Raw genomic sequence first — 13,050 nt, 5'->3', positions numbered from 1 at the left:
CCCCCTGAACGTGGGTGGGCTCTGTAAACGGCCAAATGCTGGCTGTTCCCAGGAGGAGTGTCGGCGAGAGTTGCTGCCCTGGGTGCCCATCCCCCAGCCTCCGTGGGAGTCCTGCCTGGACCTCCTAGCAGACCAGCCCCACAGCCTCCTGAGTATCCTGGATGCCCAGACATGGCTGTCCCAGGTGAGCCCCCAGTGGCGGGGACAAGGAGTGGGGGCCCTGATGCCCAGGCCGGAGCCAGCAGGGCCTCTCAGGGGAGCGACAAGGTGATGGAGTCCGGAGACCCTGCCCACGGCCTCTCAGCACAGCTTGGGAAGGCAGTGGACACACTGGGTTCAAATCCGTCTCTGGGTGATCTTGAGCATGATGCCTGACCTCTGAGTTTCCTCAAGTCCTCACTGCAGAAGGGGACAATAGTGCCTGAGGGACAGGGTGGTGGGGACTGTGCAGGGCTCATTTGGGGCTTGCGAGGGTCCCTCAAGCCTCTGACCAGTAGACCTCAAGCCGTGGTGTAAATCCTTGATGACTGCCTTCCACCCGCCCCTACCTAAATACCCCCTGATACTGTCCGGACTCTCCCCTACTTTACATTTTATGACACTCATGTCCTTGTGCAATGACAGTGTATATTTATTCATCGACTCTTTTCCCTGAGCTAGACCGAGCTCCATTAGCGCTGGGCCTGGTTGGAATGGTGCACGCCTTATCCACAGCGCCTGGCACATGTTAAGGGTTCATTAAATATTGAATGAATGAATGAGTGAGTGAGTGAGTGAATGTGTATGTGTACAGGAGCTGTGCTAGGGATAAAAAGATGAGCAAACATAGACCCAGTCCCTCCCCTGTCAGAGCCTGCAGTGTAGTGGGAGAGAGCTGTTAATAACACAGACACAGAACCAAACACAAAATCACACCTGTACGGCTTGGTGAGTGTGTACAGGGCCACGAGAGCATGTGGGGCTTGGGCCGTTTCTGGGATCTGAGGTCGTGTAAACTAAATACACCGTCACCCCAGATACAAGATGACCCCCGTTTTCCCATTTAGATGTTGAAAATGAAAGACAAAAGTAATGGTAAAGTAGTCAGATGTGATTATAATAGTTCACTGAAGGCTGGCCCGGTGGCACAGTGGTTAAGTTTGCGTGCTCTGCTTTGGAAGCCTGTGGTTCATGGGCCCGGATCCCAGGCATGGACCTACACGCCTACACACCGCTCATCAAGCCATGCTGTGGTGGCATCTCACATAAAATAGAGGAAGACTGGCACAGATGTTGGCTCAGCGACAATCTTCCTCAAGCAAAAAGAGTAAGATTGGCAACAGATGTTAGCTCAGAGCCAATCTTCCTCACCAAAAAAAAAAAATCAATATAATATTAATGTAAGAAGTATCAATATAGATTAGATATTAATATAACAACACATTATGTTATATTAATATATAACATTTGTTTATTAATAATCATACATATTTGAAATCTCTTATTAGATGATAGCATGTTAATTCTTAAATGATCTCTTTTCCCAGTTCACACTTCATAAAGGTTTATTAAAGCTTGTCACAGTCATCTTTGACATCTCAGGGCCACTTTTGGAATCATGCAGCCTGATTTTCCAGGACTCACGGGTATCATTAGGTCTCCATTATTTGAAACAGCACTTTTTGAGTCTGTGTTGGGTGTTGACCCTGGAAGTGTGACCCCAAGCCACAAGTTCCCATTTATAGGACATTAAGGCAGGTGTTTCCCCATGCATTTGTTGTTATATGTTCCTTAGCTCCATAAAATAACCTCTTAGCGGGCGGCTTTTTCAAAGTAACTTTGAAAGACTTGTTTAAAACCACTGCAATGGTGAGGCCATACTCCCTGTCTTAAAGTCCCCCGGCCCCATTTCTTTTAAATAATTGTATCGAGTGTCCTCCATAAGCCGCCGAGTCTCGTGTCGCCTGAGGCGGTTTCTGTGTGAGAGGCTCCTGTGTCTCTGAGGAAGCCCTGAGAGGTGGCATTTGGTCGCTGATAAGAGTCCTGGGAGAGCGCGCCCTCCATGAGGACTCAGAGCTGGCGCGCCTCTTCCTGGCCGAGGAGCGAAACCGGCGCTCACCTTGTGTTCAGAGGCTGCGGGACCCGGGCCAGGGGGTGGAAGCACAGTCCAAGGGGGGAACAGCACGTGCCAAGGCCTCACGGAAGCCGGTCCTTCTCACCAGGCCACGGATCACACCTTCCTCCAGAAGTGCCACTACCACCATGGTGGTCACCCGTGCTACGCCAAGCCCCAGCTGCCCCTTCCTATCTTCACTGTGCGGCATTACGCAGGGACCGTCACCTACCAGGTATCAGGGTGAATCAGGGTTGAACTCAAGGGTGAAGCAGTGAGGGCATTGTGACGCTGGTGTCCCCTCCCAGAGCTGAGTCACCTGATAGGTGAGAGGAGTAAGTGAGGTGGGTACCTTCCAAGGCTTGGCCATCTGTCCCTACCTGGGCCCTCGGCACCACCTAGTTCTGAGCATCATTTATCAAGTTCTGGGTGAGAATTATGGGGTGGGAGGAGTCGAGGCCTTGGGACCCTCTAGACCAAGACGGGCAGAGCATACGCCTGGGATCCGGCTCTGATAACCGCAGGCAGTCTGCTGCTTCTAGCTTCCATTTCCTCATCTGTAAAGTGGGGATGGAAATCTGTCCTATGGCGTTGTCGTGAGGATCAACACAGTCACACGGAGGTGGCTGCACAGATGCATGGCACGTGCTAGGTGCGCACTGAAGGGACTTTCCTTTCCCCCTTCTGAGTTTCACAGCAACTGCACACGTACCCAGGAGGAGAGCTCCTGAGGGGAGGGGGCCTGGTATAAAGAGTAGGACCATGCGACTGGTTTGAGGTGGGGCAAGTCAGGTCAGGCTTCCTGGAGGAGGTGATGTGCTCTGGTTGTAGAAGAAAAAATACCAACTACCCGTGAGTTACCCAAACAAGAAACACAAGGAGTATATGTCAACTATACCTCAAGAAAAACAAAAACAAAAAATCACATCTAAAGAAAAGAAACACAAGGAGATTGAATAAAGAAAACTATGAGACTGTATCAAAGGTCACAAAGGACAGCTTAAAAATGGCGGGACAAACCAAGTTCCTGCTGGGAACCCTAATACTGTTCATGCTTTCCTAGTTAATCTGGAAAAGTAATACAATTCCAGACGACACCCCAATGGCGTTTTTATGCGAGGAGGAGGAGGAATGAGTTTTGATAAAATTATTCTGAAGTCCTATCTGGAAAATAAATGCATGAGAATAGCCAACAAAATATTGAAAAGCAAAAGATGCTGGAGGAATTTGTTCTACAAGGTGTTAAAACATTTTAAAGCCCTAGTAATTAAAAAAGTGTATTGATAAGGAACGGATCCATCAGCGGAACAGAACTGAATAGTAATAACAGGCCCAGGATGTATAAAGGAACTGGACACACGACCAAGGTGGCCTTTGGAAAAAATGTGGTAAAATACACACCATGTAAAATTTACCACTTTGACCGTTTTTTAGTGTACAATTCAGGGGCTTTAAGTCCGTTTACAATGTTCTGTAACCATCATCACTATCCGTTTCCAGAACTTTGTCATCATCCCCAAGAGAAACTCTGTTCCCGTTGAACACTCACTCCCCATGCCCCTCCCCCAGCCCCCGGGAATATCTGATCCGCTTTCTGTCTCTGTTAATTTGCTTATTCTAGGTGTCTCATAGAAGTGGAATCATAACACACACACACACACACAATCTTTTTGTCTGACTTGTTGCACTGAGCATAATGTTCCCAAGGTTCGTCCATGTAGCACATAGCAAAATAGGCCACGTTGGTTATCCATTTATCAGTTGATAGACCCTTGGGTTTTTCTCCCTTTTGGGGTCCTGTGAATAACACTGCTGTGAACGTGGGTGTATGAGTGTCTGTTCAAGCTCTGCCTCCAGTTCTTTTGGGTCTGTAGCTGGGAGTGGAATTGCTGGGCCACGTGGTAATTCTATGTTTAACTTTTTGAGGAGCCACCACACGGTTTTTCTCAGCGGCTGCACCATTTTATATTCCCACCAGCAATGTACGAGGGTTCCAGTTTCTCTGCATCCTTGCCGATACTGGCTATTTTCCGTCTTTTTAAATTCTAGCCAGCCTAGTGAGTGTGAACTATCTCATTGTGGTTTTGATTTGCATTCCCTAATGACTAATAATGCTGAGAATCTTTTCATATGATTCTTGGTCATTTGTGTATCTTCACTGGAAAAATGTCTATTCAAGTCCTTTGACCATTTTTGAATTGAGCTGTTTGGTTTGTTTTTGTTGAGTTGTAGGAATTCTTGGAACAATCTGGATATTAATCCCTTATCTGATATGTGATATTTTCTCCCATTCTGTGGGTTGTCTTTCCACTCTCCTAATAGTGTCTTTTGACGCACAAAAGCTTTTAATTTTGATGAAATCCAATTTGCCTATTTTTCCTTTTGTTGCCTGTGCTTTTGGGATCACATTTAGGAAATCACTTCCAAGTCCAACGTCATGAAGCTTTCTCCCTATATTTTCTTCTGAGTTTTACAGTTTCAGGTCTTACATTTCGGTCTTTGATTCATTCATTTTGAGTTCATTTTTATATAGGGTGTGAGACTAGAGTCCAACTTCATTCTTTTGCATGTGGATTTCTAGTTTTCCCGGAATAATTAGTCGAAGAGACACAGGTGGACTTTTAACTCAGAGGGGAGAGGCTGGCTTATTGGACAAAGGCACCAGCGTCCACACGCAGCCGTCTCTCCTTGGCTTCCCCTCCCCTCCCCACATTGTCTCTTGCAGGTTCACAAGTTTTTAAACAGGAACCGGGATCATCTTGACCCTGCCGTGGTGGAAATGCTTGCCCAGAGCAGCCTCCAGGTGCTCCTGCTAGCCCTCTCAGGCCCCGCCCCTCTACACTCCGTTCCCCCATTCTGCCCTTGCCTGGGCACTTCTGCCCAAGGGTCTCGCCCGCAAGCTCCTGGCACCTTGGGCCGTGGGCTGAGCTTGCCAGGGTCTGGACGCTGTGAGCAGGCCCACCTGGCTCCCCGGCCAGCTCAGCCCGCTCTCGCCCCACAGCTGGTGGGCAGCCTGTTCCAGGAAGCAGAGCCCCCATCTGGGGGAGGTCGAGGCAAACCCACGCTGGCCTCTCGCTTTCAGCATTCCCTGGGGGACCTCATGGCCCAGCTAGGCAGGTGAGAACAGTGTCCCCCAAACCTGACCACAGGGAGTTGAATGGGCGGCCAGTCTGTGCCCAAGTGACCCCCCTTCCACCCATCAGGAGCCATATCTATCTCATCCAATGCCTCAACCCCAACCCCGGAAAGGTGAGCTCACCCAGCACCTGGCCCCAGAGCCCTCCCACCCCTGCCCTGCCCTGCCCTTCTCAGTCCCCAGCTCCTTGTGCCCTGCGCGGAATTCCCCACAGCTTTAAGCCCCTGACTCCAGCTCTCACGGGCTCTGTCCCATGGCCGCAGCATCCAGGCCTCTTTGATGTGGGACATGTGGCAGAGCAGCTGCGCCAGGCAGGCATCCTGGAGGCTGTGTGTGCCCGCAGTGCCAACTTCCCTGTGCGCGTGCCCTTCCAGGCCTTCCTGGCCAGGTAGGACCTCAGGATGGGGCAGCCAAGGGCCCAGGCACCTCGGGGACAGGACTCACAAGGAAGGCCCCCTGCAGTGACCGACAGACCTGGGGTTCCTTCAGGGTGGAGGCGGACCCACTTTCCCAGGGACCCTGGGCCCGGCATCCAGCCCTCCTTCCCTTCATTCTCTCTGTCTCTCCTTCTCTCCCCGCATCCCTCTCTCCTTTGACTATTCATTATCCCTCTACCCCTCCATGCCACTGTTCGTCTGCCCCTCCGCCATGCAGCAAAACTCTCCTGGGTGCCTGGCACACAGTAGGTGCTTTCCAACTCATGGTTGAACTTAGAGACTGAGTAGACACCATGGGGCTCAGGATGTTAAACAAGCATGCAGGGAGGTCCTCGCTGTGCTTGTTCCAACCTCGGCTCTGTCCTTGGGGCAGGTTCCGGGCCCTGGGGACAGAGGGGCAGGGAGAACCCTCTGACCGGGAGAGGTGTGGTGCCATCCTGAGCCAGGTGCTAGGGGCTAAGTCACCCCTCTGTCACCTTGGAGCCACCCAGGTGGGTGTGTGTGTGCAGGGGGACAGGCAGGGCTGGAAAGGGAGAGGAGCATTCTGGGACAAACAGGGACCAACTCAGGATTTGGTGGTTCTTCTGGGTGATGGGGAGATAGAGAGGGGCAGGGCAGCATGTGTCCCGGGCATCCTGGGAGAATAGACTGTCTGGCTAGAAGGGAGGAGGCTGAGGGCTCAGGAGAAGAGCAGGGTGGGCCCTGGCCCCCTGGCACTCACGCCTGGCCTTCCTGCAGCCCTCCCCTCTGCCCCCAGGTCCTGCTGCAGGAGCCGGGCTGGCAGCAGCTGCAGCAGCACTGGGCCCAGCGGCGCTCGCAGATGCTGCTCACCCTGCACCGAGGCCTCCTCACCTGCATCTCCCACCAGCGCCTCCGCCTCCTGCCACGGATGCAGGCTCGTGTGCATGGGCTCCAGGCCAGGTCTGCAGGGGTAGGGTGAGGCCGTGGGCCTCCTCAAGGTGGTCGGGGAGATGTAGGGTCTCAAAGCAAGTCTGCCTGCACCAGTGCCACCCCATCAGCACTGGACTCTCCTTGATGGCATCCCCGCCCGTGCCCATGCAGTCTCTGTTCGAATACCCCCAGTCATAAGAAGCTCATTACCTGTTGCGACCGCCCACACCTGTAGTCTTGACTCCTTGAGAGTTCTCTTTTCTAGTCTGTTCTTCACTCTGCAGCAAGAAGGATCTTGTAAAAGCATGAATCAGGTTGAGTGAGGCCCTGCCTGCCTGTCCAGCCTCAGTTTAGGCCAGACTTTGACACTCCCGGCTCTTTGGACTCGCTCCTATAAGGCTTCCCTCCCCCTTCTCACTTAGCTCCCTCCCTCCCGGTCACGCTCACAGTCTGTCTTCACTCACTCACCCGACAGCTGTTTGTCGACCTTCTTCTCCGTCTGCCCTGGGCCAGACGCTGTGACACGGGATGAAGGCCGAGACGGTGCCTCCCGGACTAGCTGGGGAGTCACGTGCAGACAGTAGACCAGCTGCCAGTCACCCCAAAGGTGATTGCTGAAGCGCTGAGAACAGAGTGAGGGAGTGCCCTGGACACCAGGGAAGCTTCTGGAGAGGGGGCACCCGCCACCACTATCTATTTCTAAAACATTTCCGTCACCAACGGAAACTCTGTCCCCATTAAGCAATAATCCCCAGCCTCCCTCCCCCCAGCCCCTGGTAACCTCCAGTCTACTTTCTGTGTCTGCGAAGTTGCCTGTTCTAGATACTTCACGTAAGTGGACTCATATAGTATTTTTTTACGTCTGGCTTATTGCACTAAGCATAATGTTTTCTTTCTTTCTTTCTTTCTTTTTTGTGGAAGATTAGCTCTGAGCTAACATCTGCTGCCAATCCTCCTCTTTTTTGCTGAGGAAGATTGGCCCTGAGCTAACACCCGTGCCCATCTTCCTCTACTTTATATGTGGGACGCCTACCACAGCATGGCTTGATAAGTGGTGCATAGGTCCACACCCAGGATCTGCACCAACAAACCCCAGCCGCCAAAGCAGAATGTGCGAACTTAACCATTGTGCCACCGGGCTGGCTCCAAGCATAATGTTTTCAAGGTTCATCCTTGTCATAGCACGTATTAGAACTTCATTTCTTTTTTAAGGCTGAATAATGTTCCATTGTATAGATAGACCACATTTTGTTCATCCATTCGTCCATCAATGTACATCTGGGTTGTTTCCACTTTTTGGGTCCTGTGAATAACGCTGCTGTGAACATGGGTGTACAAACGTCTGTTCAGGTCCCTGCTTCCAGTTCTTTTGGGTCTGTAGCTGGGAGTGGAATTGCTGGGCCATATGGTAATTCTATGTTTAGGTTTTTGAGGAGCCACTGAACTGTTTTTCTCAGTGGCTGTACCATTTTACATTCCCACCAGCAATGTACAAGGGTTCCAATTTCTCTACATCCTTGCTGATACTTATTTCCCATTTTAAAAAATTCTAGCCATCCCAGCGGGTGTGAAGTGGTCTCATTGCAATTGCCTTTCTTATGGTTGAAAACTTCTGTTTCCTTTCCAGTGAACTATTTGCTCCTAATATTTGTCCATTTTTAAAAAATTATTTTACTGAGGTCATATTGGCTTATAGCATTGTATAATTTCAGGTGTACATTATTATGTATCAGTTTGTGTATAGACTGCATCGTGCTCACCACCAATAGTCTAGTTTTTATATGTCACCATATATATGTGCCCCTTTACCCCTTTCACCCATCTCCCACCCCCTTCCCCTCTGGTAACCACGAATCTGTTCTCCTTATCCATGTGTTTATCTTCCACATATGAGTGAAAACATACAGCATTTGTCTTCCTCTGTCTGGCTTATTTCACTTAACATAATACCCTCAAGGTCCATCCATGTCATTGAAAATGACGTGATTCTGGCTTTTTTATGGCTGAGTAGTATTCCATTGTGTATAAGTATATAGATCACATCTTTATCCATTCATCTGTTGATGGGCACTTGGGTTGGCTCCATGTCTTGGCTTTTGTGAATAATGCTGCAATGAACATAGGGGTGCATAAATCTCTTTGAATTGTTGATTTCATGTTCTTTGGGTAAATACCCAGTAGTGGGATAGCTGGATCATATGGTATTTCTATTTTTAAGTTTTTGAGAAATCTCCATACTGTTTTCCATAGTAGCTGCACCAGTTTTCATTCCCACAAGCAGTGTATGAGGGTTCCCTTTTCTCCACATCCTCTCCAGCACTTATTACTTTTTGTCTTGGCAATTATGGCCATTCTGATGGGTGTGAGGCAATATCTCATTGTAGTTTTGGTTTGCATTTCCCTAATAATTAGTGACGTTGAACATCTTTTTGTGTGTCTGTTGGCCATCTGTATATCTTCTTTGGAAAAATGTCTGTTCATGTCCTCTGCCCATTTCTTCATCGAGTTGTTTGTCTTTTTGTTGTTGAGTTGTGTGAGTTCTTTATATATTTTAGAAATTAACCCTATGTTGGATATATGATTTACAAATATTTTCTCCCAGTTGTTGAGTTGCCTTTTCATTTTGTTCATGGTTTCCTTTGCCTTGCAGAAGCTTTTTAGTCTGATGTAGTCCCATTTGTTTATGTTTTCTTTTGTTTCCCTTTCCTGAGTAGACATGATATTCAAAAAGGTACCGCTAAGACTGATGTGAAAGAGTCTACTGCCTATATTTTCTTCTAGGAGTATTATGGTTTCAGGTCTTACATTCGAGTCTTTAATCCATTTTGAGTTAATTTTTTTAAAAAGATTTTATTTTTCCTTTTTCTCCCCAAAGCCCCCCGGTACATAGTTGTGTACTTTTAGCTGTGGGTCCTTCTAGCTGTGGCATGTGGGACACCACCTCAGCATGGCCTGACAAGCAGCACCATATCTGCGTCCAGGATTCGAACCAGCAAAACCTGGGGCTGCCAAAGTGGAGCGCGCTAACTTAACCACTCAGCCACGGGGCCAGCCCCCTCTTCCTGCTTCTTAATTGGGTTGTTTGTCTTGTTGTTGAGCTGTAGGAGTTCTTTATATGTTCTGGATTTTTTTTTTTTTGAGGGAGATTAGCCTGAGCTAACATCTGCTGCCAATCCTCCTCTCTCTCTCTCTCTTTTTTTTTTTTGCTGAGGAAGACTGGCCCTGAGCTAACATCCGTGCCCATCTTCCTCTACTTTATATGTGGGCCACATATACGCTACCACAGCATGGCTTGCCAAGTGGTGCCATGTCCGCACCCAGGATCTGAACTGGCAAACCCTGGGCCGCCAAAGCAGAACATTCAAACTTAACCTCTGCGCCACTGGGCTGGCCCCTGTTCTGGATATTATTTGTCAAATATGTGATTTGCAAATGGTCTCCCATTCTATGAGTTGTCTTTTCACTCTCTTGATAGTGTTCTTTGATGCACAAGAGCTGTAGATTTATTTTTAAGTGTTTATCCTGCTCAGGGCTCCTTCATTGAGGAGTCTGGTCTTTCCTATGTCTGAAAAATCCTCAAAGACATTATCTCTTCCAGGATCTCCTATTAGATTTCAAGTGATGTCATTTTTTTCATTTTCAGAAGTTCTACCTCTTAAATAATAAATATGCCAGACTCAATTCTAAACATATCTGTTGATTCATTTAATCTTCTCATGGGGCAAGTATTACGAAAATCCTCATTTTACAGAAGATGAAAGTAAAACACAGAGAGGTAAAGTAACTTATGCAGAGCACAGTGACTAGATAGCAGGGGAGTGAACCCAGGCGGTCGGCTCCCGAGTCTACGATCTTGATCCCCTCTGCCAAACAGCTCCTCAGTTAACTTGCTCTTCTTTCAAAGTGGCCTGGCCTCTCCTGTTGCTTCTGTTAAGCGCTCGGGGCTTCACTGGCCCCGGTCAGCCTTTACATTCATGTCTTGGCTTGGAGGATTCGGGTACCGGGTGTAAGTTTGGACTCCTCGCCACCCCCTCCCCGGCCTCCAGGAAGCGGTACCTCCTGCGGCGGGCAGCTCTGGGACAGCTGCACACCATCCTGCTGGTGGCCCGGCCCCTGCTCTGGAGACGGCGGAGACTGCAGGTGAAGCATTGAGGGAGGGGGGCTGCACGGGACAGCTCAGGGTAGAAGCCAGGCAGCCTTGCTGTCCAAGTTGGCCGAATCCCGACAGTGTCCACCCTGCTAGCCTAACCGCACAAGGACTGAGCCCTCAGAGACCATTGCGGGTCAAGCTCCTCCCATTTCTCTCTGCCTGGCCAGGGTAGGCTTTGCTGTCGTTCATCCTGCCCACACCCCATGGCCTGACTCCACCCTCCCCATCTGAGGTGTCTTCCCATCCCTTCCAGCCCTTCCTTGGGGCCCGGCTGCTCCCCTCTCCCTGATGACTTCAATTTGAGGGCCATAAAGCAGCTCAAAGGTCTGTGCCCATGTATTGCTCACGTACTGCTCCTGTCTCTGGCCCCTCCCTGGCTGGACTTTGTCCCCTGGGACCTTGTCCTTCTTTTCCTCCTGCCCTCTTCCCGGTACCCTGACAGACGAGCAGTGACATCCACATCGCTAAGGCTGGTGAGGGCTCTGGAGGGCTGGGGCAGGCTGCTGGCCCCTCTGGGTCTGCATCTGTTCCTCTGGTGGTGGCAGGGCCTCCCGGGGAGAGGATGGGGCAGCTGAACTGCCAAGCTGAGGAGGAGCCACTAGGAGGCTCGTGGTGACCCCTCACAGGGACATCAGCTCTGTCTGCATCTCCCCAACAGCTTGGGCATTGGTGTGGCTGGCACGGCGGCAGGGCCTCCGAGAAAGTGCCAAGCATGGTAGGTGGCTTGAAAGCTGGAGGGTGTCTGCTGGGGTATGAACTTGCTGAACTTAGCGTGGCTTGAGGGCGAGCGTGGGGTCCTCTGGTGCCGCCAGGGGTCCTGTCTCTCAGGGGCATCCGGTGTGACCCCTAAGAGAAGGCCTGGGGTGCCCTTAATTTCCCTCTGAGGGCTCCTGGGACCTGGTGTGTTTGAGTGTCCAGGATGAGAATCCTTGGTCTTTGGAGGGGAAGTTTATAGTCCCGGGGCTGTGGAGGGACACTGGGTCCCTGAGCCCCCTCCCTTAGTAACTGATCAATTGCTCCTCTCTACCAGGAGCTGGGGCGCCTGGAGATCCCGGCCGAGCTGGCTGTCATGCTGAAGACAGCGGAAGGTGAGTCTTGATTGGTGTCCCTCTTGTCACCACCCCTCCTCCAGTCCCTCTAATTGCAGTGGGTCTGTCCCTGTGGTCCCCTCTTCTGATGCTCTGGGCTCCCCCGAGCTCCCTGCCCAGCTTCCTGTGCGTTGGGCTGGGGGCTGATGGTGAGGGGTGGAGGCGGTGCCAGAGCCAGGTACCACACCTGGGCGTTTCTGTGCTGCCTCCCGGTGCTGTCCCCAGGCCGCCAGCATGCCGTAGCAGAAAGCATCACCGAGTCCCTGCCCCCGGAAGTCCCTGCCCGGCCCAGCCTGACACTCCCGCTGGACATTGACCAGTTCCCCTTCTCCAGCTTCGTCTCCATCAGCTTTCAGGTGGGCCCCCAGGCATCAGCTCTTCCTGGCTGACCCCCACGGTTCCCAGATGTTACCCCTGTGAGGCAGAAGCTGTGTCTATTCCGCTTTGTCCGCCCTCCCACCTCCCTCTCCTGTCATGGGCTATGGATGCAGCTGCATTGCTCGGAAAACGTCCGTTGAACCTAAATGTCTCACTCTCTAGTGTTACTTAGATCCGTAATGCCGTACCTTTGTTACACCTGTGGCATTGCCCTTCCATTGAAGTCGTGTCGTTGAAGCATGTGTAATGACGCGGCAAACTGTCCGGGCTGCAGTGTTGAATACAAAAGCAGGAATCAAAACTGCACCCAGAGAGTGATCCCAATCTTGTTAATAACAACAACAGGGGCTGGCGATGTGTGTATCTCTGCAAAGAAAGTAAGACTAGAGAGAGAGAGGCTAAAATGTGAACTGTGGTTATATCCGGCAGTGGAATGTTAATGGTAGTTTTTATTCTTCATCCTTTTTCATGTTTTCTGAGTTTTATGCATGCGGGGGCATCAATTTTCTAATCGGAAAGAGCAGTTAAGATGCATTTTTAAGATGGTTTTCTGCACCAGCTCCTCTCCCTCTCCCAGGATTTATGCTCCCATGGGGCTCCCCTCGGGCTATCTCCAGCAAGTCAGCACAGACAGCCCCTGTTCAGGCACTGTGTCACCCTCCTTCCTTGCAGGAGCCATCCTTGCCCAGCCCTGGGCAGCTGCTGGCCAAGCCCCTGACCCGACTGAATGGTGAGAACCCTCAGCATGCCCTGGATATCAACAAAGTGGTGAGTGACACATCGGAGAGGGGGCGGGGCAAGGCAGGCCCGACCCTGGCTCATGGGTGCTGGCTGGGCACAGGGGAAGCCCTGCATGTCCTCCCCTCACCTCGCTTTGC

The 13,050-nt window shown here is 50.8% G+C and overlaps 1 protein-coding gene across 11 annotated transcripts in view; it reads left to right on the top strand.

The window, feature by feature from the left end:
- The window catches only part of MYO15B (myosin XVB), a 33,986-nt gene that overhangs the window by 7,772 nt on the left and 13,164 nt on the right, over window positions 1–13,050 (top strand). For 7 of the 11 annotated variants that reach the window (XM_070225978.1, XM_070225979.1, XM_070225977.1 and 4 more), the window contains 12 exons: window positions 53–184; window positions 2,202–2,327; window positions 4,818–4,895; window positions 5,094–5,209; window positions 5,296–5,341; window positions 5,492–5,616; window positions 6,423–6,586; window positions 10,461–10,696; window positions 11,365–11,421; window positions 11,737–11,794; window positions 12,020–12,150; window positions 12,845–12,940. In XM_070225978.1, coding sequence (XP_070082079.1) covers window positions 53–184; window positions 2,202–2,327; window positions 4,818–4,895; window positions 5,094–5,209; window positions 5,296–5,341; window positions 5,492–5,616; window positions 6,423–6,586; window positions 10,461–10,696; window positions 11,365–11,421; window positions 11,737–11,794; window positions 12,020–12,150; window positions 12,845–12,940 — 1,365 coding nt within the window. Of the gene's footprint in view, window positions 1–52; window positions 185–2,201; window positions 2,328–4,817; window positions 4,896–5,093; window positions 5,210–5,295; window positions 5,342–5,491; window positions 5,617–6,038; window positions 6,157–6,403; window positions 6,587–10,460; window positions 10,697–11,364; window positions 11,422–11,736; window positions 11,795–12,019; window positions 12,151–12,844; window positions 12,941–13,050 lie in introns of all 11 variants that reach the window. The other 4 variants (XM_023652011.2, XM_023652006.2, XM_023652005.2 and 1 more) reach the window with 2 other exon arrangements.

This window comes from Equus caballus, chromosome 11 (assembly GCF_041296265.1).
Source record: "Equus caballus isolate H_3958 breed thoroughbred chromosome 11, TB-T2T, whole genome shotgun sequence".
Taxonomy (NCBI): domain Eukaryota; kingdom Metazoa; phylum Chordata; class Mammalia; order Perissodactyla; family Equidae; genus Equus; species Equus caballus.
This window is presented reverse-complemented; position numbering and strand designations above follow the sequence as displayed.